Here is a 27019-nt window from a genome sequence, read left to right as displayed (position 1 = left end):
ATTCATTTGCAGTCTGGACGCGGAGTGGTGAACATCTCCTGCTCTGACTGCAGTTGGTCGGGACCGCTGCGGAGGACTGGGCCGTATGTGAGTGCTTTGGGACGGGGGTGGGACCAGTGATGCCAACTTAACAATTTTGTTGCTAGACTTAGCAACTTTTCAGACTACCCTGGCAACAAGAATACTTTTCAGACTACCCTTTTCAAACAGCACCTAGCAACACATTTAGCTACTTTTAAAAAATGTATTTGGAACTTTTAGAAACTTTTGAAAAGTGACTAAAACGCTAAAATGCACGCATTTCCCCTCTAAATGGCACAAAAACGATTTCTCTATCACACACAGTCACAACACACGTGCCTGGCTGCAAAAGTGCATTGTGAGTGACGTCAGCAGCAGGCCAGCAGCAATTTCAGTAAATTGCAAATCATTGTTGGCTGACTGCAGTAGTACGGGTTCGACGAGCCAAACCCAACGAATATAGTTGGTCACGAATGTTTGATCTTGAACAGAACTTACATCAATCAACATGCCTCAATCAAAAATGTACAGAAAAGAGTGGGAGTCTGTACCTGAACAAATGTCAAATCATATTTTTTGCTGATGGCCAGTCAACTTGAGTAACGTTATTGTGTATCCTACGTAATGACGCAGTTTTACGTTACCACGCAATGACATGCCAACGTCATTTAGCACCTAATCACCCTGCGTCTAGCAACTTACTCTGAAAATGAGTTCGCAACACGGGGTGGGACCCGCAGTAGCACCCGCTGCTCGTTGAGAAGAGTAAGAACGATATGTGCTTTCACGTCAGAGTCTCCAAAAGTCTCCAATAACACCAGAAAAAGTCGCTAGATTTGTCGCTTTTTTGAAAATGTGTCGCTAGAGGGGTCTGAATACTCGCTAAATATAGCGACAACGTCGCTAAGTTGGCAACACTGGCGGAGGACCGATAGGCGAACACGTGCTACACCGGCGGAGAGATGACTTCTAGTGATGACGTGAGGTTCAACATGGACAACAGTAGGCATAACTTTAGCATGTAGCACAAACGTCAATTTGTTTTCTAACATCTATTAAGTCTCAGATGTATTGGTGCTTATTAAAAGTAAACTAGGCCGATGCTATTTCTGTCTGTGTGCACACCTGTATTGTGCTAACTCTTAGGATGACTGTGAGGAGATGAATGTGTATTTTCTCAGAGCAAATGGACCAGTTTGGCGGAATGGGAGAAAAAGCGCTACAGAAACATGAAGAGGAACCACTTGGCCATGTTGGCTATAGGTACTATATATCTCTATGAGGCCATGACTATTGTGATGAAGGATAATGCTCTCTGTTGTTCCTCAGGGGCTTGTTTCAGGACATTAGCCACAGATAGAAATGTGTTGTGTAGAACAGATTATAATTGTCTGTCAGGTAGATCAGGGAATCGTGATCTATTCATTATTTTTCTATGTGGAAAGTTAAGATTGTGCCACCTCTCTGAATACACCTCAGGTCTGCAGCCGCTGGTCCCTGTATTTATGATGCATGGCCGGAGGGGAGGAAGAGAGAGCGCAGACCGCCCCCACAAGGACCCAGTGACACAGTGGAGGAAGAATGGACCTCTCACCTGGAGAGACAACACCAGGGTAAAACTCAAAGGAGAAGGGAGAATGAGTCCAGAACACCTTCTATAGCCTGCACATCTAAACCCCCTCAGTCCAGACCACCTTCTATAGCCTGCACATCTAAACCCCCTCAGTCCAGAACACCTTCTATAGCCTGCACATCTAAACCCCCTCAGTCCAGAACACCTAAAACATTATTGACTACAGGGTCCTATATCTCACCTGCTATCTCAGCCTCAACCAAAACCCTCAACACAGAGACCTTATCCCCTACCGAGACACAGACCTTAAACTCATCACCAACCAGAACCAAACGTTCTGACACCACAGCCACACCTAAAACCTCGACTAGCTCAGAGGTGACCCCAACCTCAGCCACGCCCACTGCTACACAGGTAACCACAAGATCTAACCCCTCGACCCCAGCCAGACCCCAGCTGAGCAGAGGACCGGTGGTGACACGTACTTACACCTGGATGTGGACTGACTGGGACAGTCACAAAATGGGAAGAGAACCTTCAGGACAACCTCACCTGGATGAGCTGACTGGAGAGAGAGAAGGAGAGGAGAGAGAGAGTAGGGACGAGACGGAGCGGAAGACAAAGAAAGAGAAGGAAAGAGAGGGAGAAGAGGAGAAACAGGAGCCGCTGAACGAAGAGAGAGACGGAGAAAAGGAGAGAGGAAAAGAAGGAGGGATGGAATCAGAGTGGAAGAGTGGGGGAGAGGAGGAGAGCGGGAGTGAAGGAGAGCGCACACCCAGCAGCTCTCACAGGGTGAGTGAGGAGGGAGGGAGAGGATATTTTATTCATGTTGACTAATTCCATGAAGATAAGTATTTAGTAATCAGTAGTAAAACATGTCTGAGTAAACAACTCTACTCAGGTGTGAGCCACACCACTGTTGCTACTCTGTAACCATTTCCTCCTCTCCTTACAGGACCCAGTGTGCGTGTCAGAGCAGATGAAGAGGGCGTGGCTAAGGCAGATGAACCTCCGCAGCAGAGCCAGAGTTGGCTATACTGAGGAAGAGGAGCTGAGAGATGAAGAGTACTTCTGTGAGTCTCCATCTAAATACAGTGTATCTCTATGTGAAACCTTCATGAACCTGTTTTTAAGGTCTTTATAGATGCAGTATTTTTGTGATATTTGGTTAAATTGCCCCTAATGTCTTGTTTTATCTACTGGCTAGCATAAACATGATACAATCCTGTAACTCGTTTGTATATTGTGTAGAGAATGTGCTGTTTTTCATATCTATCAGTCTGTGAGGAGTGCAAGTCTTTCTTCATCGAGGAGTGTGAGCTCCACGGTCCCCCCCTCTTCATCCCAGACACCCCTGCCCCCCTGGGGGCCCCAGACAGGGCCAGACTCACCCTGCCGCCCGGCCTGGAGGTTAGGACATCAGCCATCCCTGGAGCTGGGCTGGGGGTCTTCAACCACGGACACAGCGTGACCCAAGGGACGCACTACGGACCGTATGAAGGAGAACTCACAGACAAGGAGCTGGACATGGAGAGTGGATACTCCTGGGTGGTGAGAGGAGTCTGTCTTTGTCTCTGTTAGAGGTCGACCGATTATGATTTTTCACCGCCGATACCGATTATTGTAGGGCCAAAAAAGCCGCTACCGATTAATCGGCCGATTTATGTTTTTTTTGTGTGTGTGTGTGTGTGTGTATTTATTTATTTATTTATTTATTTATTTATTTATTTATTTATTTATTTATTATATATATATATTTATTTATATATATATATTTATTTATTTATTTATTTATTTATATATATATATATTTATTTATTTATATATATATATATATTTATTTATATATATATATATTTATATATATATATATTTATATATATATATATTATATATATATTTATATTTATATTTATATATATTTATATTTATATATATTTATATATATATATAAATATATAATATATATATATAAATATAAATATATATAATATATATATATATATATATATAAATAAATATTTATATATATATAAATAAATATTTATATATATATAAATAAATATATATATAAATAAATATTTATATATATATAAATAAATATATATTTATTTATTTATGGAAAGTGTAAACAGACTTTTTACTCCAGGTTATGAATGTTGTATCTCGACACTGCAGAGATGTTTTGGGACAAAATGGCTGTCGTCTTCTTGGCTCTGCAGCCAGTTGGTTAACTTATCTCCACTTTTTGTTAAAGTCTGGCCACCTATTGATAAATATAATAAACCCATGTATTTGTAAATCACCCTCACCCCAAGAAAAATAGACAAGTTTAAAAACAGTAAGCCAAGTTTATTGACGTCACTGTTTACAGCACAGCTTTTGACTCGAGTGATTGACATCACTTAGGACCTATATATATATATATATATATATATATATATATATATATCACACACAGCTCTGAAGTGACAACGATACTGAAGAGTCTGCTTAGGAGACAAATACTCTCAACTGTTTGAATAATAAAAATAGAGTTTAAGTTACCTGTGATGAATGCTGAAAACAAAAACTGTAATTTCTATATGCAGGAAATCCTATTTTAATAATGGGCATGGTATGAATTGACTACCAAAGTGCGAGTCACAATTCCCATGACACCTTCTAGCAAAATCTGAAAAGCGGTTCCTTCATTTATTCCATAGGATATTTTTAGATTAACTGAAAATAAGGTCTGTGTTTGGTTTAGGCTTACACCACCTTGCCAATTTTATAACTGTGTAGATATCCATAGGATATAACTCTGATCAATATAAGCGAAGATAATTTTTTTTGTAGAGTGGATTTATGAAAATATGTTGACAAAGGTTACCTAGTGAGATTTACACGGGTATCAAAACGCCGAGGCGGTTTAAGCACAAAACACAGACCTTATTTGAAGTAGATCAAGACATTCTCTATGGAAGACATGAACGGTAAAATAACGAAGGAACCCCTTTCAAGTTCAGCCGCAAGTTATTACAGGAATTATGACGCGTCGACTATTTCTCTCTAAACCATATACCTTTGACTATTACGAGCCTGCTGCTGCCTACCACCGCTCAGTCAGACTGCTCTATCAAATATCAAATCATAGACTTAATTATAATATAATAAACCTTAGGTCATTAATATGGTCAAATCCGGAAACTATCATCTTGAAAACATTATTCTTTCAGTGACATACGGAACCGTTCCGTATTTTATCTAACAGGTGACATAAGTCTAAATATTCCTGTTACATTGCACAACCTACAATGTTATTTCATAGTTCTGTAAAATTCTGGCAAATTAGTTCGCAACGAGCCAGATTCTGTATACCCTGATTCTGCGTGCAACGAACGCAAGAGAACTGACACAATTTCACCTGGTTAATATTGCCTGCTAACCTGGATTTCTTTTAGCTAAATATGCAGGTTTCACAATATATACTTCTGTGTATTGATTTTAAGAAAGGCATTGATGTTAATGGTTAGGTTCAGTCGTGCAACGATTGTGCTTTTTTTCGCAAATGTGTTTTTGTTAAATCTTCCCCCGTTTGGCGAAGTTGGCCGTCTTTGTTACTAAGAAATAGTCTTCACACAGTTCGCAACAAGCCAGGCGGCCCAAACTGCTGCATATACCCTGACTCTGTTTGCAAGAGAAGTGACACATTTTCCCTAGTTAAAAGAAATTCATGTTAGCGGGCAATATTAACTAAATATGCAGGTTTAAAAATATATACTTGTGTATTGATTTAAAGAAAGACATTGATGTTTATGGTTAGCTACACGTCAGAGCAAAGACGCAAATGCGCACCACATCGATTATATGCAAAGCAGGACAGGCTAGATAAACTAGTAATATCATCAACCATGTGTAGTTAACTAGTGTTTATGATTGATTGATTGTTTTTTATAAGATAAGTTTAATGCTAGCTAGCAACTTACCTTGGCAACGTAAAGCAGGTGGTTAGAGTGTTGGGCTAGTTAACGTAAGCTTGCGTCCCCAAGCTGATAAGGTAAAAATCTGTCGTTCTGCCCCTGAACAAGGCAGTTAACCCACCGTTCCGAGGCCGTCATTGAAAATAAGAATGTGTTCTTAACTGACTTGCCTAGTTAAATAACGTTTTTTTTTTTTTTTAATCGGCAAATCGGTGGCCAAAAATACCGATTACCGATTGTTACGAAAACTTGAAATCGGCCCTAATTAATCGGCCATTCCAATTAATCGGTCGACCTCTAGTCTCTGTCTGTCTCTCTCTGTCTGTCGATCTGTCTGATTAAAGCTCAACACCAAGTGCTGATTGGCTGAGTGAAATAACTGCTGAGATACAATTGGTCCTCAGATCTACAAAAGCAAGCAGAGGGACGAGTACATTGATGGCAAGAGAGACACTCACTCCAACTGGATGAGGTGTGTCTTTTCTCCAGCTATCCATCCCTCTCTCCGTCCATCCCTCTCTCCGTCCATCCCTCTCTCCGTCCATCCCTCTCTCCGTCCATCCCTCTCTCCGTCCATCCCTCTCTCCGTCCATCCCTCTCTCCGTCCATCCCTCTCTCCGTCCATCCCTCTCTCCGTCCATCCCTCTCTCCGTCCATCCCTCTCTCCGTCCATCCCTCTCTCCGTCCATCCCTCTCTCCGTCCATCCCTCTCTCCGTCCATCCCTCCATCCCTCTATCCCTCTCTCCATCGATCCCTCCATCGATCCCTCCATCGATCAATCCAGCCCTCTCTCCATCTATCCATCCATCCCTCTCTCCATCTATCCATCCATCCCTCTCTCCATCTATCCATCCATCCCTCTCTCCATCTATCCATCCATCCCTCTCTCCATCTATCCATCCATCCCTCTCTCCATCTATCCATCCATCCCTCTCTCCATCTATCCATCCATCCCTCTCTCCATCTATCCATCCATCCCTCTATCCATCCATCCATCCCTCTCTCCATCTATCCATCCATCCCTCTCTCCATCTATCCATCCATCCCTCTCTCCATCTATCCCTCTCTCCATCTATCTATCCATCCCTCTCTCCATCTATCCATCCATCCCTCTCTCCATCTATCCATCCATCCCTCTCTCCATCTATCCATCCATCCCTCTCTCCATCTATCCATCCATCCCTCTCTCCATCTATCCATCCATCCCTCTCTCCATCTATCCATCCATCCCTCTCTCCATCTATCCATCCATCCCTCTCTCCATCTATCCATCCATCCCTCTCTCCATCTATCCATCCATCCATCCCTCTCTCCATCTATCTATCCATCCATCCATCCCTCTCTCCATCTATCTATCCATCCATCCATCCCTCTCTCCATCTATCTATCCATCCATCCATCCCTCTCTCCATCTATCTATCCATCCATCCATCCCTCTCTCCATCTATCTATCCATCCATCCATCCCTCTCTCCATCTATCTATCCATCCATCCATCCCTCTCTCCATCTCTCCATCCATCCATCCATCCCTCTATCCATCTATCATCCATCCATCCATCCCTCTCTCCCTCTCTCCATCCATCTCTCCCTCTCTCCATCCATCTCTCCCTCTCTCCATCTCTCTCTCCCTCTCTCCATCCATCTCTCCATCTCTCCATCCATCCCTCTCCATCTCTCCATCCATCCCTCTCTCCATCTATCCATCATCCCTCTCCATCTATCCATCATCCCTCTCCATCTATCCATCATCCCTCTCTCCATCTATCCATCATCCCTCTCTCCATCCAGCCATCATCCCTCTCTCCATCCAGCCATCATCCCTCTCTCCATCCATCTCTCTCTCCATCCAGCCCTCTCTCCATCCAGCCCTCTCTCCATCCAGCCCTCTCTCCATCCATCTCTCCCTCTCTCCATCCATCTCTCCCTCTCTCCATCTCTCTCTCCCTCTCTCCATCCATCTCTCCATCTCTCCATCCATCCCTCTCCATCTATCCATCCATCCCTCTCTCCATCTATCCATCATCCCTCTCTCCATCCAGCCATCATCCCTGTCTCCATCCAGCCATCATCTCTCTCTCCATCCATCTCTCTCCATCCATCTCTCTCCATCCAGCCCTCTCTCCATCCAGCCCTCTCTCCATCCAGCCCTCTCTCCATCCAGCCCTCTCTCCATCCAGCCCTCTCTCTATCCAGCCCTCTCTCTATCCAGCCCTCTCTCCATCTATCCATCCAGCCCTCTCTCCATCTATCCATCCAGCCCTCTCTCCATCTATCCATCCAGCCCTCTCTCCATCCAGCCCTCTATCCATCCAGCCCTCTATCCATCCAGCCCTCTCTCCAATCCATCCAGCCCTCTCTCCATCCAGCCCTCTCTCCATCCAGCCCTCTCTCCATCCAGCCCTCTCTCCATCCAGCCCTCTCTCCATCCAGCCCTCTCTCCATCCAGCCCTCTCTCCATCCAGCCCTCTCTCCATCCAGCCCTCTCTCCATCCAGCCCTCTCTCCATCCAGCCCTCTCTCCATCTATCCATCCATCCCTCTCTCATCTATCCATCTATCCATCCCTCTCTCCATCTATCCATCCAGCCCTCTCTCCATCTATCCATCCAGCCCTCTATCCATCTATCCATCCAGCCCTCCCTCTCTCCATCTATCCATCCATCCATCCCTCTCTCCATCCATCCATCCATCCCTCTCTCCATCTATCCATCCATCCCTCTCTCCCTCTATCCATCCCTCTCTCCCTCTATCCATCCAGCCCTCTCTCCATCTATCCATCTATCCATCCAGCCCTCTCTCCATCTATCCATCTATCCATCCAGCCCTCTCTCCATCTATCCATCCAGCCCTCTCTCCATCTATCCATCTATCCATCCAGCCCTCTATCCATCCAGCCCTCTCTCCATCTATCCATCCATCCAGCCCTCTCTCCATCTATCCATCCAGCCCTCTCTCCATCTATCCATCCATCCATCCCTTTCTCCATCTATCTATCCATCCATCCCTTTCTCCATCTCTCCATCTATCCCTCTCTCCATCTATCCATCTATCCCTCTCTCCATCTATCCATCTCTCCCTCTATCCATCTCTCCCTCTCTCCATCTATCCATCTCTCCCTCTCTCCATCCATCTCTCCATCCATCTCTCCATCCATCTCTCCATCCATCCCTCTCCATCTCTCCATCCATCCCTCTCCATCTATCCATCCATCCCCCTCTCCATCTATCCATCCATCCCCCTCTCCATCTATCCATCCATCCCTCTCTCCATCTATCCATCCATCCCTCTCTCCATCTATCCATCCATCCCTCTCTCCATCTATCCATCCATCCCTCTCTCCATCCATCCATCCATCCCTCTCTCCATCCAGCCATCATCCCTCTCTCCATCCAGCCATCATCCCTCTCTCCATCCAGCCATCATCCCTCTATCCATCTATCCCTCTCTCCATCTATCCATCTCTCCCTCTATCCATCTCTCCCTCTCTCCATCTATCCATCTCTCCCTCTCTCCATCCATCTCTCCATCCATCTCTCCATCCATCTCTCCATCCATCTCTCCATCCATCCCTCTCCATCTCTCCATCCATCCCTCTCCATCTATCCATCCATCCCTCTCCATCTATCCATCCATCCCCCTCTCCATCTATCCATCCATCCCCCTCTCCATCTATCCATCCATCCCTCTCTCCATCTATCCATCCATCCCTCTCTCCATCTATCCATCCATCCCTCTCTCCATCTATCCATCCATCCCTCTCTCCATCCAGCCATCCATCCCTCTCTCCATCCAGCCATCATCCCTCTCTCCATCCAGCCATCATCCCTCTCTCCATCCAGCCATCATCCCTCTCTCCATCCAGCCATCATCCCTCTCTCCATCCAGCCATCATCCCTCTCTCCATCCAGCCATCATCCCTCTCTCCATCCAGCCATCATCCCTCTCTCCATCCAGCCATCATCCCTCTCTCCATCCAGCCATCATCCCTCTCTCCATCCAGCCATCATCCCTCTCTCCATCCAGCCATCATCCCTCTCTCCATCCAGCCATCATCCCTCTCTCCATCCAGCCATCATCCCTCTCTCCATCCAGCCATCATCCCTCTCTCCATCCAGCCATCATCCCTCTCTCCATCCAGCCATCATCCCTCTCTCCATCCAGCCATCATCCCTCTCTCCATCCAGCCATCATCCCTCTCTCCATCCAGCCATCATCCCTCTCTCCATCCAGCCATCATCCCTCTCTCCATCCAGCCATCATCCCTCTCTCCATCCAGCCATCATCCCTCTCTCCATCCAGCCATCATCCCTCTCTCCATCCAGCCATCATCCCTCTCTCCAGCCATCATCCCTCTCTCCAGCCATCATCCCTCTCTCCAGCCATCATCCCTCTCTCCATCCAGCCCTCTCTCCATCCAGCCCTCTCTCCATCTATCCATCCAGCCCTCTCTCCATCTATCCATCCATCCATCTCTCCATCCATCCATCCATCCCTCTCTCCATCTATCCATCCATCCCTCTCTCCATCTATCCATCCATCCCTCTCTCCATCTATCCATCCATCCCTCTCTCCCTCTATCCATCCAGCCCTCTATCCATCCAGCCCTCTATCCATCCAGCCCTCTCTCCATCTATCCATCCAGCCCTCTCTCCATCTATCCATCCATCCAGCCCTCTCTCCATCTATCCATCCATCCAGCCCTCTCTCCATCTATCCATCCATCCAGCCCTCTCTCCATCTATCCATCCATCCAGCCCTCTCTCCATCTATCCATCCATCCAGCCCTCTCTCCATCTATCCATCCATCCAGCCCTCTCTCCATCTATCCATCCATCCCTCTCTCCATCTATCCATCCATCCCTCTCTCCATCTATCCATCCATCCCTCTCTCCATCTATCCATCCATCCCTCTCTCCATCTATCCATCCCTCTCTCCATCTATCCCTCTCTCCATCTATCCATCCATCCCTCTCTCCATCTATCCATCCAGCCCTCTATCCATCCATCCATCCAGCCCTCTCTCCATCTATCCATCCATCCATCCAGCCCTCTCTCCATCTATCCATCCATCCATCCAGCCCTCTCTCCATCTATCCATCCATCCATCCAGCCCTCTCTCCATCTATCCATCCAGCCCTCTCTCCATCTATCCATCCAGCCCTCTCTCCATCTATTCATCCATCCATCCAGCCCTCTCTCCATCTATTCATCCATCCATCCAGCCCTCTCTCCATCTATTCATCCATCCATCCAGCCCTCTCTCCATCTATTCATCCATCCATCCAGCCCTCTCTCCATCTATTCATCCATCCATCCAGCCCTCTCTCCATCTATTCATCCATCCATCCAGCCCTCTCTCCATCTATTCATCCATCCATCCAGCCCTCTCTCCATCTATTCATCCATCCATCCAGCCCTCTCTCCATCTATTCATCCATCCATCCAGCCCTCTCTCCATCTATTCATCCATCCATCCAGCCCTCTCTCCATCTATCCATCCATCCATCCAGCCCTCTCTCCATCTATCCATCCATCCATCCAGCCCTCTCTCCATCTATCCATCCATCCATCCAGCCCTCTCTCCATCTATCCATCCATCCATCCAGCCCTCTCTCCATCTGTCCATCCATCCAGCCCTCTCTCCATCCGTCCATCCCTCTATCCCTCTCTCCATCTGTCCATCCATCCATCCCTCTCTCCATCTGTCCATCCATCCATCCCTCTCTCCATCTGTCCATCCATCCATCCCTCTCTCCATCTGTCCATCCATCCATCCCTCTCTCCATCTGTCCATCCATCCATCCCTCTCTCCATCTGTCCATCCATCCATCCCTCTCTCCATCTGTCCATCCATCCATCCCTCTCTCCATCTGTCCATCCATCCATCCCTCTCTCCATCTGTCCATCCATCCATCCCTCTCTCCATCTGTCCATCCATCCATCCCTCTCTCCATCTGTCCATCCATCCATCCCTCTCTCCATCTGTCCATCCATCCATCCCTCTCTCCATCTGTCCATCCATCCATCCATCCCTCTCTCCATCTGTCCATCCATCCATCCATCCCTCTCTCCATCTGTCCATCCATCCATCCCTCTCTCCATCTGTCCATCCATCCATCCCTCTCTCCATCTGTCCATCCATCCATCCCTCTCTCCATCTGTCCATCCATCCATCCCTCTCTCCATCTGTCCATCCATCCAGCCCTCTCTCCATCTATCCATCCATCCATCCAGCCCTCTCTCCATCTGTCCATCCATCCAGCCCTCTCTCCATCCGTCCATCCCTCTATCCCTCTCTCCATCTGTCCATCCATCCATCCCTCTCTCCATCTGTCCATCCATCCATCCCTCTCTCCATCTGTCCATCCATCCATCCCTCTCTCCATCTGTCCATCCATCCAGCCCTCTCTCCATCTATCCATCCATCCATCCAGCCCTCTCTCCATCTGTCCATCCATCCAGCCCTCTCTCCATCCGTCCATCCCTCTATCCCTCTCTCCATCTGTCCATCCATCCATCCCTCTCTCCATCTGTCCATCCATCCATCCCTCTCTCCATCTGTCCATCCATCCATCCCTCTCTCCATCTGTCCATCCATCCATCCCTCTCTCCATCTGTCCATCCATCCATCCCTCTCTCCATCTGTCCATCCATCCATCCCTCTCTCCATCTGTCCATCCATCCATCCCTCTCTCCATCTGTCCATCCATCCATCCCTCTCTCCATCTGTCCATCCATCCATCCCTCTCTCCATCTGTCCATCCATCCATCCCTCTCTCCATCTGTCCATCCATCCAGCCCTCTCTCCATCTGTCCATCCATCCAGCCCTCTCTCCATCTATCCATCCATCCATCCAGCCCTCTCTCCATCTGTCCATCCATCCAGCCCTCTCTCCATCCGTCCATCCCTCTATCCCTCTCTCCATCTGTCCATCCATCCATCCCTCTCTCCATCTGTCCATCCATCCATCCCTCTCTCCATCTGTCCATCCATCCATCCCTCTCTCCATCTGTCCATCCATCCATCCCTCTCTCCATCTGTCCATCCATCCATCCCTCTCTCCATCTGTCCATCCATCCATCCCTCTCTCCATCTGTCCATCCATCCATCCCTCTCTCCATCTGTCCATCCATCCATCCCTCTCTCCATCTGTCCATCCATCCATCCCTCTCTCCATCTGTCCATCCATCCATCCCTCTCTCCATCTGTCCATCCATCCATCCCTCTCTCCATCTGTCCATCCATCCATCCCTCTCTCCATCTGTCCATCCATCCATCCCTCTCTCCATCTGTCCATCCATCCATCCCTCTCTCCATCTGTCCATCCATCCATCCCTCTCTCCATCTGTCCATCCATCCATCCCTCTCTCCATCTGTCCATCCATCCATCCCTCTCTCCATCTGTCCATCCATCCATCCCTCTCTCCATCTGTCCATCCATCCATCCCTCTCTCCATCTGTCCATCCATCCATCCCTCTCTCCATCTGTCCATCCATCCATCCCTCTCTCCATCTGTCCATCCATCCATCCCTCTCTCCATCTGTCCATCCATCCATCCCTCTCTCCATCTGTCCATCCATCCATCCCTCTCTCCATCTGTCCATCCATCCATCCCTCTCTCCATCTGTCCATCCATCCATCCCTCTCTCCATCTGTCCATCCATCCATCCCTCTCTCCATCTGTCCATCCATCCATCCCTCTCTCCATCTGTCCATCCGTCCATCCCTCTCTCCATCTGTCCATCCGTCCATCCCTCTCTCCATCTGTCCATCCGTCCATCCCTCTCTCCATCTGTCCATCCGTCCATCCCTCTCTCCATCTGTCCATCCGTCCATCCCTCTCTCCATCTGTCCATCCGTCCATCCCTCTCTCCATCTGTCCATCCGTCCATCCCTCTCTCCATCTGTCCATCCGTCCATCCCTCTCTCCATCTGTCCATCCGTCCATCCCTCTCTCCATCTGTCCATCCGTCCATCCCTCTCTCCATCTGTCCATCCGTCCATCCCTCTCTCCATCTGTCCATCCGTCCATCCCTCTCTCCATCTGTCCATCCGTCCATCCCTCTCTCCATCTGTCCATCCGTCCATCCCTCTCTCCATCTGTCCATCCGTCCATCCCTCTCTCCATCTGTCCATCCGTCCATCCCTCTCTCCATCTGTCCATCCGTCCATCCCTCTCTCCATCTGTCCATCCGTCCATCCCTCTCTCCATCTGTCCATCCGTCCATCCCTCTCTCCATCTGTCCATCCGTCCATCCCTCTCTCCATCTGTCCATCCGTCCATCCCTCTCTCCATCTGTCCATCTGTCCATCCCTCTCTCCATCCGTCCGTCCATCTGTCCATCCCTCTCTCCATCCGTCCGTCCCTCTCTCCATCTGTCCATCCGTCCATCCCTCTCTCCATCTGTCCATCCGTCCATCCCTCTCTCCATCTGTCCATCCGTCCATCCCTCTCTCCATCTGTCCATCCGTCCATCCCTCTCTCCATCTGTCCATCCGTCCATCCCTCTCTCCATCTGTCCATCCGTCCATCCCTCTCTCCATCTGTCCATCCGTCCATCCCTCTCTCCATCTGTCCATCCGTCCATCCCTCTCTCCATCTGTCCATCCGTCCATCCCTCTCTCCATCTGTCCATCCGTCCATCCCTCTCTCCATCTGTCCATCCGTCCATCCCTCTCTCCATCTGTCCATCCGTCCATCCCTCTCTCCATCTGTCCATCCGTCCATCCCTCTCTCCATCTGTCCATCCGTCCATCCCTCTCTCCATCTGTCCATCCGTCCATCCCTCTCTCCATCTGTCCATCCGTCCATCCCTCTCTCCATCTGTCCATCCGTCCATCCCTCTCTCCATCTGTCCATCCGTCCATCCCTCTCTCCATCTGTCCATCCGTCCATCCCTCTCTCCATCTGTCCATCCGTCCATCCCTCTCTCCATCTGTCCATCCGTCCATCCCTCTCTCCATCTGTCCATCCGTCCATCCCTCTCTCCATCCGTCCATCCCTCTCTCCATCCGTCCATCCCTCTCTCCATCCCTCTCTCCATCCGTCCATCCCTCTCTCCATCCCTCTCTCCATCCCTCTCTCCATCCGTCCATCCCTCTCTCCATCCGTCCATCCCTCTCTCCATCCGTCCATCCCTCTCTCCATCCGTCCATCCCTCTCTCCATCTGTCCATCCGTCCATCCCTCTCTCCATCTGTCCATCCGTCCATCCCTCTCTCCATCTGTCCATCCGTCCATCCCTCTCTCCATCTGTCCATCCCTCTCTCCATCTGTCCATCCCTCTCTCCATCTGTCCATCCCTCTCTCCATCTGTCCATCCCTCTCTCCATCTGTCCATCCGTCCATCCCTCTCTCCATCTGTCCATCCGTCCATCCCTCTCTCCATCTGTCCATCCGTCCATCCCTCTCTCCATCTGTCCATCCGTCCATCCCTCTCTCCATCTGTCCATCCGTCCATCCCTCTCTCCATCTGTCCATCCGTCCATCCCTCTCTCCATCTGTCCATCCGTCCATCCCTCTCTCCATCTGTCCATCCGTCCATCCCTCTCTCCATCTGTCCATCCGTCCATCCCTCTCTCCATCCTGTCCATCCCTCGTCCATCCGTCCATCCCTCTCTCCATCTGTCCATCCGTCCATCCCTCTCTCCATCTGTCCATCTGTCCATCCGTCCATCCCTCTCTCCATCTGTCCATCCGTCCATCCCTCTCTCCATCTGTCCATCCGTCCATCCCTCTGTCCATCCGTCCATCCCTCTCTCCATCTGTCCATCCGTCCATCCCTCTCTCCATCTGTCCATCCGTCCATCCCTCTCTCCATCTGTCCATCCGTCCATCCCTCTCTCCATCTGTCCATCCGTCCATCCCTCTCTCCATCTGTCCATCCGTCCATCCCTCTCTCCATCTGTCCATCCGTCCATCCCTCTCTCCATCTGTCCATCCGTCCATCCCTCTCTCCATCTGTCCATCCGTCCATCCCTCTCTCCATCTGTCCATCCGTCCATCCCTCTCTCCATCTGTCCATCCGTCCATCCCTCTCTCCATCTGTCCATCCGTCCATCCCTCTCTCCATCCGTCCATCCCTCTCTCCATCCGTCCATCCCTCTCTCCATCTGTCCATCCGTCCATCCCTCTCTCCATCTGTCCATCTGTCCATCCGTCCATCCCTCTCTCCATCTGTCCATCCGTCCATCCCTCTCTCCATCTGTCCATCTGTCCATCCGTCCATCCCTCTCTCCATCTGTCCATCCGTCCATCCCTCTCTCCATCTGTCCATCCGTCCATCCCTCTGTCCATCCGTCCATCCCTCTCTCCATCTGTCCATCCGTCCATCCCTCTGTCCATCCGTCCATCCCTCTCTCCATCTGTCCATCCGTCCATCCCTCTCTCCATCTGTCCATCCGTCCATCCCTCTCTCCATCTGTCCATCCGTCCATCCCTCTCTCCATCTGTCCATCCGTCCATCCCTCTCTCCATCTGTCCATCCGTCCATCCCTCTCTCCATCTGTCCATCCGTCCATCCCTCTCTCCATCTGTCCATCCGTCCATCCCTCTCTCCATCTGTCCATCCGTCCATCCCTCTCTCCATCTGTCCATCCGTCCATCCCTCTCTCCATCTGTCCATCCGTCCATCCCTCTCTCCATCTGTCCATCCGTCCATCCCTCTCTCCATCTGTCCATCCGTCCATCCCTCTCTCCATCTGTCCATCCGTCCATCCCTCTCTCCATCTGTCCATCCGTCCATCCCTCTCTCCATCTGTCCATCCGTCCATCCCTCTCTCCATCTGTCCATCCGTCCATCCCTCTCTCCATCTGTCCATCCGTCCATCCCTCTCTCCATCTGTCCATCCGTCCATCCCTCTCTCCATCTGTCCATCCGTCCATCCCTCTCTCCATCTGTCCATCCGTCCATCCCTCTCTCCATCTGTCCATCCGTCCATCCCTCTCTCCATCTGTCCATCCGTCCATCCCTCTCTCCATCTGTCCATCCGTCCATCCCTCTCTCCATCTGTCCATCCGTCCATCCCTCTCTCCATCTGTCCATCCGTCCATCCCTCTCTCCATCTGTCCATCCGTCCATCCCTCTCTCCATCTGTCCATCCGTCCATCCCTCTCTCCATCTGTCCATCCGTCCATCCCTCTCTCCATCTGTCCATCCGTCCATCCCTCTCTCCATCTGTCCATCCGTCCATCCCTCTCTCCATCTGTCCATCCGTCCATCCCTCTCTCCATCTGTCCATCCGTCCATCCCTCTCTCCATCTGTCCATCCGTCCATCCCTCTCTCCATCTGTCCATCCGTCCATCCCTCTCTCCATCTGTCCATCCGTCCATCCCTCTCTCCATCTGTCCATCCGTCCATCCCTCTCTCCATCTGTCCATCCGTCCATCCCTCTCTCCATCTGTCCATCCGTCCATCCCTCTCTCCATCTGTCCATCCGTCCATCCCTCTCTCCATCTGTCCATCCGTCCATCCCTCTCTCCATCTGTCCATCCGTCCATCCCTCTCTCCATCTGTCCATCCGTCCATCCCTCTCTCCATCTGTCCATCCGTCCATCCCTCTCTCCATCTGTCCATCCGTCCATCCCTCTCTCCATCTGTCCATCCGTCCATCCCTCTCTCCATCTGTCCATCCGTCCATCCCTCTCTCCATCTGTCCATCCGTCCATCCCTCTCTCCATCTGTCCATCCGTCCATCCCTCTCTCCATCTGTCCATCCGTCCATCCCTCTCTCCATCTGTCCATCCGTCCATCCCTCTCTCCATCTGTCCATCCGTCCATCCCTCTCTCCATCTGTCCATCCGTCCATCCCTCTCTCCATCTGTCCATCCGTCCATCCCTCTCTCCATCTGTCCATCCGTCCATCCCTCTCTCCATCTGTCCATCCGTCCATCCCTCTCTCCATCTGTCCATCCGTCCATCCCTCTCTCCATCTGTCCATCCGTCCATCCCTCTCTCCATCTGTCCATCCGTCCATCCCTCTCTCCATCTGTCCATCCGTCCATCCCTCTCTCCATCTGTCCATCCGTCCATCCCTCTCTCCATCTGTCCATCCGTCCATCCCTCTCTCCATCTGTCCATCCGTCCATCCCTCTCTCCATCTGTCCATCCGTCCATCCCTCTCTCCATCTGTCCATCCGTCCATCCCTCTCTCCATCTGTCCATCCGTCCATCCCTCTCTCCATCTGTCCATCCGTCCATCCCTCTCTCCATCTGTCCATCCGTCCATCCCTCTCTCCATCTGTCCATCCGTCCATCCCTCTCTCCATCTGTCCATCCGTCCATCCCTCTCTCCATCTGTCCATCCGTCCATCCCTCTCTCCATCTGTCCATCCGTCCATCCCTCTCTCCATCTGTCCATCCGTCCATCCCTCTCTCCATCTGTCCATCCGTCCATCCCTCTCTCCATCTGTCCATCTGTCCATCCCTCTCTCCATCTGTCCATCCGTCTCTCCATCTGTCCATCCCTCTCTCCATCTGTCCATCCCTCTCTCCATCTGTCCATCCCTCTCTCCATCTGTCCATCCCTCTCTCCATCTGTCCATCCCTCTCTCCATCTGTCCATCCCTCTCTCCATCTGTCCATCCCTCTCTCCATCTGTCCATCCCTCTCTCCATCTGTCCATCTGTCCGTCCAGCCCTCTCTCCATCTGTCCGTCCAGCCCTCTCTCCATCTGTCCATCCAGCCCTCTCTCCATCTATCCATCCAGCCCTCTCTCCATCTATCCATCCAGCCCTCTCTCCATCTATCCATCCAGCCCTCTCTCCATCTATCCATCTATCCAGCCCTCTCTCCCTCTCTCCATCCATCTCTCCATCTCTCCATCTATCCATCTTTCCCTCTCTCCATCTGTCCATCCCTCTCTCCCTCTCTCCATCTGTCCATCCCTCTCTCCTATCTATCCATCCCTCTCTCCTATCTATCCAGCCCTCTCTCCTATCTATCCAGCCCTCTCTCCTATCTATCCAGCCCTCTCTCCTATCTATCCAGCCCTCTCTCCTATCTATCCAGCCCTCTCTCCTATCTATCCATCCAGCCCTCTCTCCTATCTATCCATCCAGCCCTCTCTCCATCTATCCATCCAGCCCTCTCTCCATCTATCCATCTATCCAGCCCTCTCTCCATCTATCCATCAGCCCTCTCTCCATCTATCCATCTATCCAGCCCTCTCTCCATCTATCCATCCATCCAGCCCTCTCTCCATCTCTCCATCCATCCAGCCCTCTCTCCCTCTCTCCATCTCTCCATCGCTTCCTCTCTCCCTCTCTCCATCTCTTCCCTCTCTCCATCCCTCTCTCCCTCTCTCCATCCATCTCTCCATCTCTCCATCCATCTCTCCATCTCTCCATCTATCCATCCATTCCCCTCTCCATCTATCCATCCATCCCTCTCTCCATCTATCCATCCATCCCTCTCTCCATCTATCTATCCAGCCCTCTCTCCATCTATCCATCCATCCATCCCTCTCTCCATCTATCCATCCAGCCCTCTCTCCATCTATCCATCCAGCCCTCTCTCCATCTATCCATCCAGCCCTCTCTCCATCTATCCATCCAGCCCTCTCTCCATCTATCCATCCAGCCCTCTCTCCATCTATCCATCCAGCCCTCTCTCCATCTATCTATCCAGCCCTCTCTCCATCTATCCATCCAGCCCTCTCTCCATCTATCCATCCAGCCCTCTCTCCATCTATCCATCCATCCCTCTCTCCATCTATCCATCCAGCCCTCTCTCCATCTATCCATCCAGCCCTCTCTCCATCTATCCATCCATCCCTCTCTCCATCTATCCATCCAGCCCTCTCTCCATCTATCCATCCAGCCCTCTCTCCATCTATCTATCCAGCCCTCTCTCCATCTATCTATCCATCCCTCTCTCCATCTATCCATCCATCCCTCTCTCCATCTCTCCATCCATCCATCCATCCCTCTATCCATCTATCCCTCTCTCCATCCATCCCTCTCTCCATCTCTCCATCTCTCCATCTATCCCTCTCTCCATCTCTCCATCCATCCATCCATCCCTCTATCCATCTATCCCTCTCTCCATCCATCCCTCTCTCCATCTCTCCATCTCTCCATCTATCCCTCTCTCCATCTCTCCATCCATCCATCCATCCCTCTCTCCATCTATCCCTCTCTCCATCTCTTCCTCTCTCCATCCATCTCTCCCTCTCTCCATCCATCTCTCCCTCTCTCCATCTCTCCATCTCTTCCTCTCTCCATCCATCTCTCCCTCTCTCCATCCCTCTCTCCCTCTCTCCATCCATCTCTCCCTCTCTCCATCCATCTCTCCCTCTCTCCATCCATCTCTCCCTCTCTCCATCCCTCTCTCCCTCTCTCCCTCCATCTCTCCATCTCTCCCTCCATCTCTCCATCCATCCCCCTCTCCATCTATCCATCCATCCCTCTCTCCATCTATCCATCCATCCCTCTCTCATCTATCCATCCATCCCTCTCTCCATCTATCTATCCAGCCCTCTCTCCATCTATCCATCCATCCCTCTCTCCATCTATCTATCCAGCCCTCTCTCCATCTATCCATCCAGCCCTCTCTCCATCTATCCATCCATCCCTCTCTCCATCTATCCATCCATCCCTCTCTCCATCTATCCATCCAGCCCTCTCTCCATCTATCCATCCAGCCCTCTCTCCATCTATCCATCCAGCCCTCTCTCCATCTATCCATCCAGCCCTCTCTCCATCTATCCATCCAGCCCTCTCTCCATCTATCCATCCAGCCCTCTCTCCATCTATCCATCCAGCCCTCTCTCCATCTATCCATCCATCCCTCTCTCCATCTATCCATCCATCCCTCTCTCCATCTATCCATCCATCCCTCTCTCATCTATCCATCCATCCCTCTCTCCATCTATCTATCCAGCCCTCTCTCCATCTATCTATCCAGCCCTCTCTCCATCTATCCATCCATCCATCCCTCTCTCCATCTATCCATCCATCCATCCCTCTCTCCATCTATCCATCCAGCCCTCTCTCCATCTATCCATCCAGCCCTCTCTCCATCTATCCATCCAGCCCTCTCTCCATCTATCCATCCAGCCCTCTCTCCATCTATCTATCCAGCCCTCTCTCCATCTATCTATCCAGCCCTCTCTCCATCTATCCATCCAGCCCTCTCTCCATCTATCCATCCATCCCTCTCTCCATCTATCCATCCAGCCCTCTCTCCATCTATCCATCCATCCCTCTCTCCATCTATCCATCCAGCCCTCTCTCCATCTATCCATCCAGCCCTCTCTCCATCTATCCATCCAGCCCTCTCTCCATCTATCTATCCATCCCTCTCTCCATCTATCCATCCATCCCTCTCTCCATCTCTCCATCCATCCATCCATCCCTCTATCCATCTATCCCTCTCTCCATCCATCCCTCTCTCCATCTCTCCATCTCTCCATCTATCCCTCTCTCCATCTCTCCATCCATCCATCCATCCCTCTCTCCATCTATCCCTCTCTCCATCTCTTCCTCTCTCCATCCATCTCTCCCTCTCTCCATCCATCTCTCCCTCTCTCCATCTCTCCATCTCTTCCTCTCTCCATCCATCTCTCCCTCTCTCCATCCCTCTCTCCCTCTCTCCATCCATCTCTCCCTCTCTCCATCCATCTCTCCCTCTCTCCATCCCTCTCTCCCTCTCTCCATCCATCTCTCCATCTCTCCCTCCATCTCTCCATCCATCCCCCTCTCCATCTATCCATCCATCCCTCTCTCCATCTATCCATCCATCCCTCTCTCATCTATCCATCCATCCCTCTCTCCATCTATCTATCCAGCCCTCTCTCCATCTATCCATCCATCCCTCTCTCCATCTATCTATCCAGCCCTCTCTCCATCTATCCATCCAGCCCTCTCTCCATCTATCCATCCATCCCTCTCTCCATCTATCCATCCATCCCTCTCTCCATCTATCCATCCAGCCCTCTCTCCATCTATCCATCCAGCCCTCTCTCCATCTATCCATCCAGCCCTCTCTCCATCTATCCATCCATCCCTCTCTCCATCTATCCATCCAGCCCTCTCTCCATCTATCCATCCAGCCCTCTCTCCATCTATCCATCCAGCCCTCTCTCCATCTCTCCATCTATCCATCCAGCCCTCTCTCCATCTATCTATCCAGCCCTCTCTCCATCTATCCATCCAGCCCTCTCTCCATCTATCCATCCATCCCTCTCTCCATCTATCCATCCAGCCCTCTCTCCATCTATCCATCCAGCCCTCTCTCCATCTATCCATCCATCCCTCTCTCCATCTATCCATCCAGCCCTCTCTCCATCTATCCATCCAGCCCTCTCTCCATCTATCCATCCAGCCCTCTCTCCATCTATCCATCCAGCCCTCTCTCCATCTATCCATCCAGCCCTCTCTCCATCTATCTATCCATCCCTCTCTCCATCTATCCATCCATCCCTCTCTCCATCTCTCCATCCATCCATCCATCCATCCCTCTATCCATCTATCCCTCTCTCCATCCATCCCTCTATCCATCTATCCCTCTCTCCATCTCTCCATCTCTCCATCTATCCCTCTCTCCATCTCTCCATCCATCCATCCATCCCTCTCTCCATCCATCCCTCTCTCCATCCATCCCTCTCTCCATCTCTTCCTCTCTCCATCCATCTCTTCCTCTCTCCATCCATCTCTCCCTCTCTCCATCCATCTCTTCCTCTCTCCATCCATCTCTTCCTCTCTCCATCCCTCTCTTCCTCTCTCCATCCCTCTCTCCCTCTCTCCATCCCTCTCTCCCTCTCTCCATCCCTCTCTCCATCCCTCTCTCCATCCATCTCTCCATCTCTCCATCCATCCCTCTCCATCTATCCATCCATCCCCCTCTCCATCTATCCATCCATCCCTCTCCATCTATCCATCCATCCCTCTCTCATCTATCCATCCATCCCTCTCTCCATCTATCTATCCAGCCCTCTCTCCATCTATCCATCCAGCCCTCTCTCCATCTATCCATCCAGCCCTCTCTCCATCTATCCATCCAGCCCTCTCTCCATCTATCCATCCAGCCCTCTCTCCATCTATCCATCCAGCCCTCTCTCCATCTATCCATCCAGCCCTCTCTCCATCTATCCATCCAGCCCTCTCTCCATCTATCCATCCAGCCCTCTCTCCATCTATCCATCCAGCCCTCTCTCCATCTATCCATCTCTCCATCCATCTCTCTCTCTCTCTCTCTCTCTCTCTCTCTCTGTCCGTCCCTCTCTCCACCTATCCATCTTTCTATCCTCCTGTGTTTTCATCTGGTTCGATGATGTTGAGTTGGCCTGAATTGATTTAATTCTTATTGTCTCCCACTTTTAAAAAAATGCATGTAGTTCTGTCCTTGAGCTGTTGTCTATTAATGTTCTGTATTATGTCATGTTTCATGTTCTGTGTGGACCCCTGGAAGAGTAGCTGCTGCTGCCGCTTTCGCAACAGCTAATGGGGATCCTAATAAACTACCAAATGCCTTCCCTCTCTCTTACCACTCCTCCTCTCTCTGTCAGGTATGTGAACTGTGCCCGTAGTGAAGACGAGCAGAATCTGGTGGCCTTCCAGTACAGAGGAGGGATTCTGTACCGCTGCTGTAAGCCTATAGCTGTTGGAGAGGAGCTGTTGGTGTGGTACGGAGAGAAATACGCCAGAGACCTGGGCATCGTCTTCGACTTCCTCTGGGACAAAAAGTGCTCAGCTAGAGGTACTTTTGGGCTTTCTCTCTCTACCTCTCTCCCTATTCCCTTTCCTCGTCCCTCTAGAACAGGCAGTCATTGTGCAATAATGTGAACGAATGTGTTTCCCTCAGTCAGCTGAATCCACCGCTTACTTCATAGAACCGTGGTTACGTGAGTAATCTTCTATAGCCGCTATAGCGGCTGGGGCAAACAGAGAGGTAACAGCGGTTTCTAGCCCATGTTCAAATGGTTTTCTTCCTACAAATTTCTCTCTTGCTTTTTAAGGATTGCCGCTATTAGCAACTATGACCCCATGAGTGAAAGCTAAGATTTTCAGGAACACGTATGGTCTGTTTCCATCTATGGCACACACAGGCTGAGCAGGCCTTGGAAGGCGGAGTGATGTGAATGTATCTGCACAGAATGACTAGTGGAAATAAATGGCTTCTCCACGGAAGACCATACACACCTAATGTTTTCCTGAACTTTCCAATCACCCCAAAACATACTTCCTTCCAGTGGTGGAAAAAATACCCAATTTTTATACATGAGTAAAAGTAAAGATACCTTAATAGAAAATGACTCAAGTAAAAGTGAAAGTCACCCAGTAAAATACTACTTGAGTAAAAGTCGAAAAGTATTTGGTTTAAAATGTACTTAAGTATCAAAAGTAAAAGTATAAATTATTTAAGTCCTCATATTAAGCAAACCAGACTGCAGGATTTTTTTTGTTTTTTATTTATTAATGGATAGCCAGGGGCACAATTCATCACTCATACATCATTTACAAACTAAGCATTTGTGTTTAGTGAGTCTGCCAGATCAGAGGCAGTAGGGATGACCAGGGATGTTCTCTTGATAAGTGTGTGAATTAGACAATTTTCCTGTCCTGCTAAGCATTCAAAATGTAGCGAGGTCTTTTGGGTGTCAGAGAAAATATAAGGAGTAAAAAGTATATTATTTTCTTTAGGAATGTAGCGAAATGAAAGTAAAACTTGTCAAGAATATAAGGAGTAAAATACCCCAAAAAACTACTTAAGTAGTACTTTAACTTAAGTACTTTCCACCACTGCTTCCTTAAGACTTAAATTTGGCATTATCCGATTTGACATATTGTGCTATTATTGAGATAATGATACCCCCAAGTGTCCAAACATTGTGAATCAAATAGCTTCATGGTCCTTGTCAATAAAATGTCAAATAGCATGAATATGAATCAATTTGGGTAGGTTATGGTGGCTCACCCAGTGAGTGTTTTCACATGTCTCCCCCAGAAATATTAGACTACCACTGCTCTAGAACTACCTGTTCAATTACCCCTCGTTCCATCTCTCTATTCAAGTGAAGTGGATTATAATCATATCATTAGTCTCTTTTTCTTTCAGTATTTACTTCTCTATCAAACTTGCTATTCTCTTTGACCTCTCTGAACACCCCTTCAGTTCTCTATCCAGCTTGCTATTCTCTCTAAACACCCCTTCAGTTCTCTATCCAGCTTGCTATTCTCTCTGAACACCCCTTCAGTTCTCTATCCAGCTTGCTATTCTCTCTGAACACCCCTTCAGTTCTCTATCCAGCTTGCTATTCTCTCTGAACACCCCTTCAGTTCTCTATCCAGCTTGCTATTCTCTCTGAACACCCCTTCAGTTCTCTATCCAGCTTGCTATTCTCTCTGAACACCCCTTCAGTTCTCTATCCAGCTTGCTATTCTCTCTGAACACCCCTTCAGTTCTCTATCCAGCTTGCTATTCTCTCTGAACACCCCTTCAGTTCTCTATCCAGCTTGCTATTCTCTCTGAACACCCCTTCAGTTCTCTATCCAGCTTGCTATTCTCTCTGAACACCCCTTTCGTTTCTCTCCTTTCCTTTCAGGTGTGAATGAGTCATCCCAGTCTCAGATCTTTTCCTGCTCTGGTTGTCTGTTCTCCTTCACGGCTCAGACCTACCTCTACAAGCACATAAAGAGATGCCACAGGGAAGAGTGCGTCAGGCTGCCTAGGAGTGGAGGGATTAGAGCAGAGACGCTAGCACCACCCAGTGGCTCTCAACGATGTTCAACAACTCCAGATCGCACCCCCATCACACTCCTCACCCAGAAACACAGAGACACAGGGAAGCCAGCACCTCACCACTGCTCTCAGTGTGGGAAGAGTTTCCGTCGATCAGGAGACTTAAAGGTGCACCAACGTACTCACACAGGAGAGAGGCCATATCACTGTTCCCAGTGTGGGAAGAGGTTCAGTGTGTCAGGACATTTAAAGACACACCAGCGTACTCACACAGGAGAGAGGCCATATCACTGTTCCCAGTGTGGGAAGAGTTTCTGTCGATCAGGAGACTTAAAGGTGCACCAACGTACTCACACAGGAGAGAGGCCATATCACTGTTCCCAGTGTGGGAAGAGGTTCAGTGTGTCACGACATTTAAAGAGACACCAGCATATTCACACGGGAGAGAGGCCATATCACTGCTCTCAGTGTGGGAAGAGTTTCAGTGCGTCGTGGAGTGTTAAGAGACACCAGATCACTGTTCACAGTGTGGGAAGAGTTTCAGTCAGTCAGGAAGCTTAAAGGAACACCAGCGTACTCACACCTGACTCTGAATCACTAGCACCAACTGATTTACTGGTGCCATTCCAAAACTCAAAATGCTGCAAATAGTTTGTTTGCCTGAATAAAAATCCAGTGTAACTGTGTGTACACCATCTTTGATTCCGTGTGTGCTGTGTAAGAGGAGGGTGACTGCAGTGAGAGACATGTTGAATATGACAGGCCAGGACTCGTCCATGTTTGAATGTTGTAGGGAGCTGGTTGCTGACTGCCAATAAGCTGTTATGAACACTTATAGCAAGTCTACATAAGCTATACACTATGCCTAAAAAAAAAAAACATTTTCACAAAAAATTGCAGATTCCTACTTTTGTCACCAAAATTGATGACTCCGATCATGCCGAACTAGCGACATTCTGGACAGGCCTAAAAAAAAAACATTTTAAAACCATTTTCACAAATAAGCGCAGATTTTTTTTTTTTTTTACACAAAATGTCCAGAATGTCGCTAGTTCGGCATGACCGGAGTCACTGTTTTTGTGTCACGAAAATGAAAAAAAAAATTCTGCAATTTTTTGTGAAAATAGTTTTTTACATCCTCCATTAGAGGCATACTACATACTGTATTTATAGTAAGTGTTATATTGCCTTATAAACATGCATGGTGCAGTTTTAAAGTCTCATGAGATGAAGTTGTGATAATCAGCCCCAAAGACAGTGCATCTCATTGAGTTTATTAGATGTTATGGTCAGGCAATATTGAGAAAATAGATATTGGTAGTCTATTGGATGATCTTGTGGTATGGGAAGAGGGTAAGGCTCTGGGTAAATGAAGGAATGTCCATGATGGATGTAGCGGCGGCCATCTTGGGCGAGGCGGGGAGGAAGGTCAGTTTGGACACTTCTCCATAGGACGAACTGCCACACTCTTCCTCATCCCGCTCTCCGTTGCCATGATGATTCTGCTTGTCATCTCCTGGGGGGTCGCCCTCCTCCGGCCCAAAACCCACCACCTAGGGAGGGAGGTCGATGTTAGAGCGCACACACACACACTGCTCAACTATACACACACACTGCTCACCTATACACACACACACACTGCTCACCTATATACACACACACTTACATGTACACTGAGTTTTCTGCAGTTGTGTCCTCGGTGCTCCAGATACCAGGATACCAGCTCTGCTCTGGTCATCTGCTTCAGGGCCTCAATCTACTCACACGCACACACATGA

General features: G+C 49.5%; 2 protein-coding genes across 7 annotated transcripts in view; one reads left to right on the top strand and one right to left on the bottom strand.

Annotated features, from left to right (window-relative positions):
- On the top strand, positions 1-25936 carry prdm9 (PR domain containing 9). Of its 3 annotated transcripts, none has more exons than XM_045698506.2 (8): positions 1-87; positions 1203-1284; positions 1501-2386; positions 2550-2667; positions 2874-3145; positions 5961-6028; positions 23068-23258; positions 25105-25936. In XM_045698506.2, exons 2-8 carry the CDS (start codon positions 1208-1210, stop codon positions 25800-25802), a joined length of 2310 nt encoding a protein of 769 aa, XP_045554462.1. In that variant the 5' UTR covers positions 1-87; positions 1203-1207; the 3' UTR covers positions 25803-25936. The 3 variants fall into 3 exon arrangements, with proteins under 3 accessions (XP_045554462.1, XP_045554461.1, NP_001167383.1); XM_045698505.2 differs by lacking the exon at positions 1-87 and adding an exon at positions 107-1001; NM_001173912.1 differs by lacking the exon at positions 1-87 and adding an exon at positions 755-1023.
- Positions 25937-26494: 558 nt separating this feature from the next.
- LOC106575437 (nardilysin) overlaps positions 26495-27019 on the bottom strand; it is a 30574-nt gene continuing 30049 nt past the window's right edge. For all 4 annotated transcript variants that reach the window (XM_045698945.2, XM_045698948.2, XM_045698949.2 and 1 more), the window contains exons 31-32: positions 26908-26997; positions 26495-26794 (exon numbers count right to left, since the gene is read on the bottom strand). In XM_045698945.2, coding sequence (XP_045554901.2) covers positions 26564-26794; positions 26908-26997 — 321 coding nt within the window. In that variant the 3' untranslated portion in view covers positions 26495-26563. The remainder of the gene's footprint in view (positions 26795-26907; positions 26998-27019) is intronic.

This window comes from Salmo salar, chromosome 17, assembly GCF_965601325.2.
Source record: "Salmo salar chromosome 17, fSalSal1, whole genome shotgun sequence".
In the NCBI taxonomy this organism is placed as follows: domain Eukaryota; kingdom Metazoa; phylum Chordata; class Actinopteri; order Salmoniformes; family Salmonidae; genus Salmo; species Salmo salar.
This window is presented reverse-complemented; position numbering and strand designations above follow the sequence as displayed.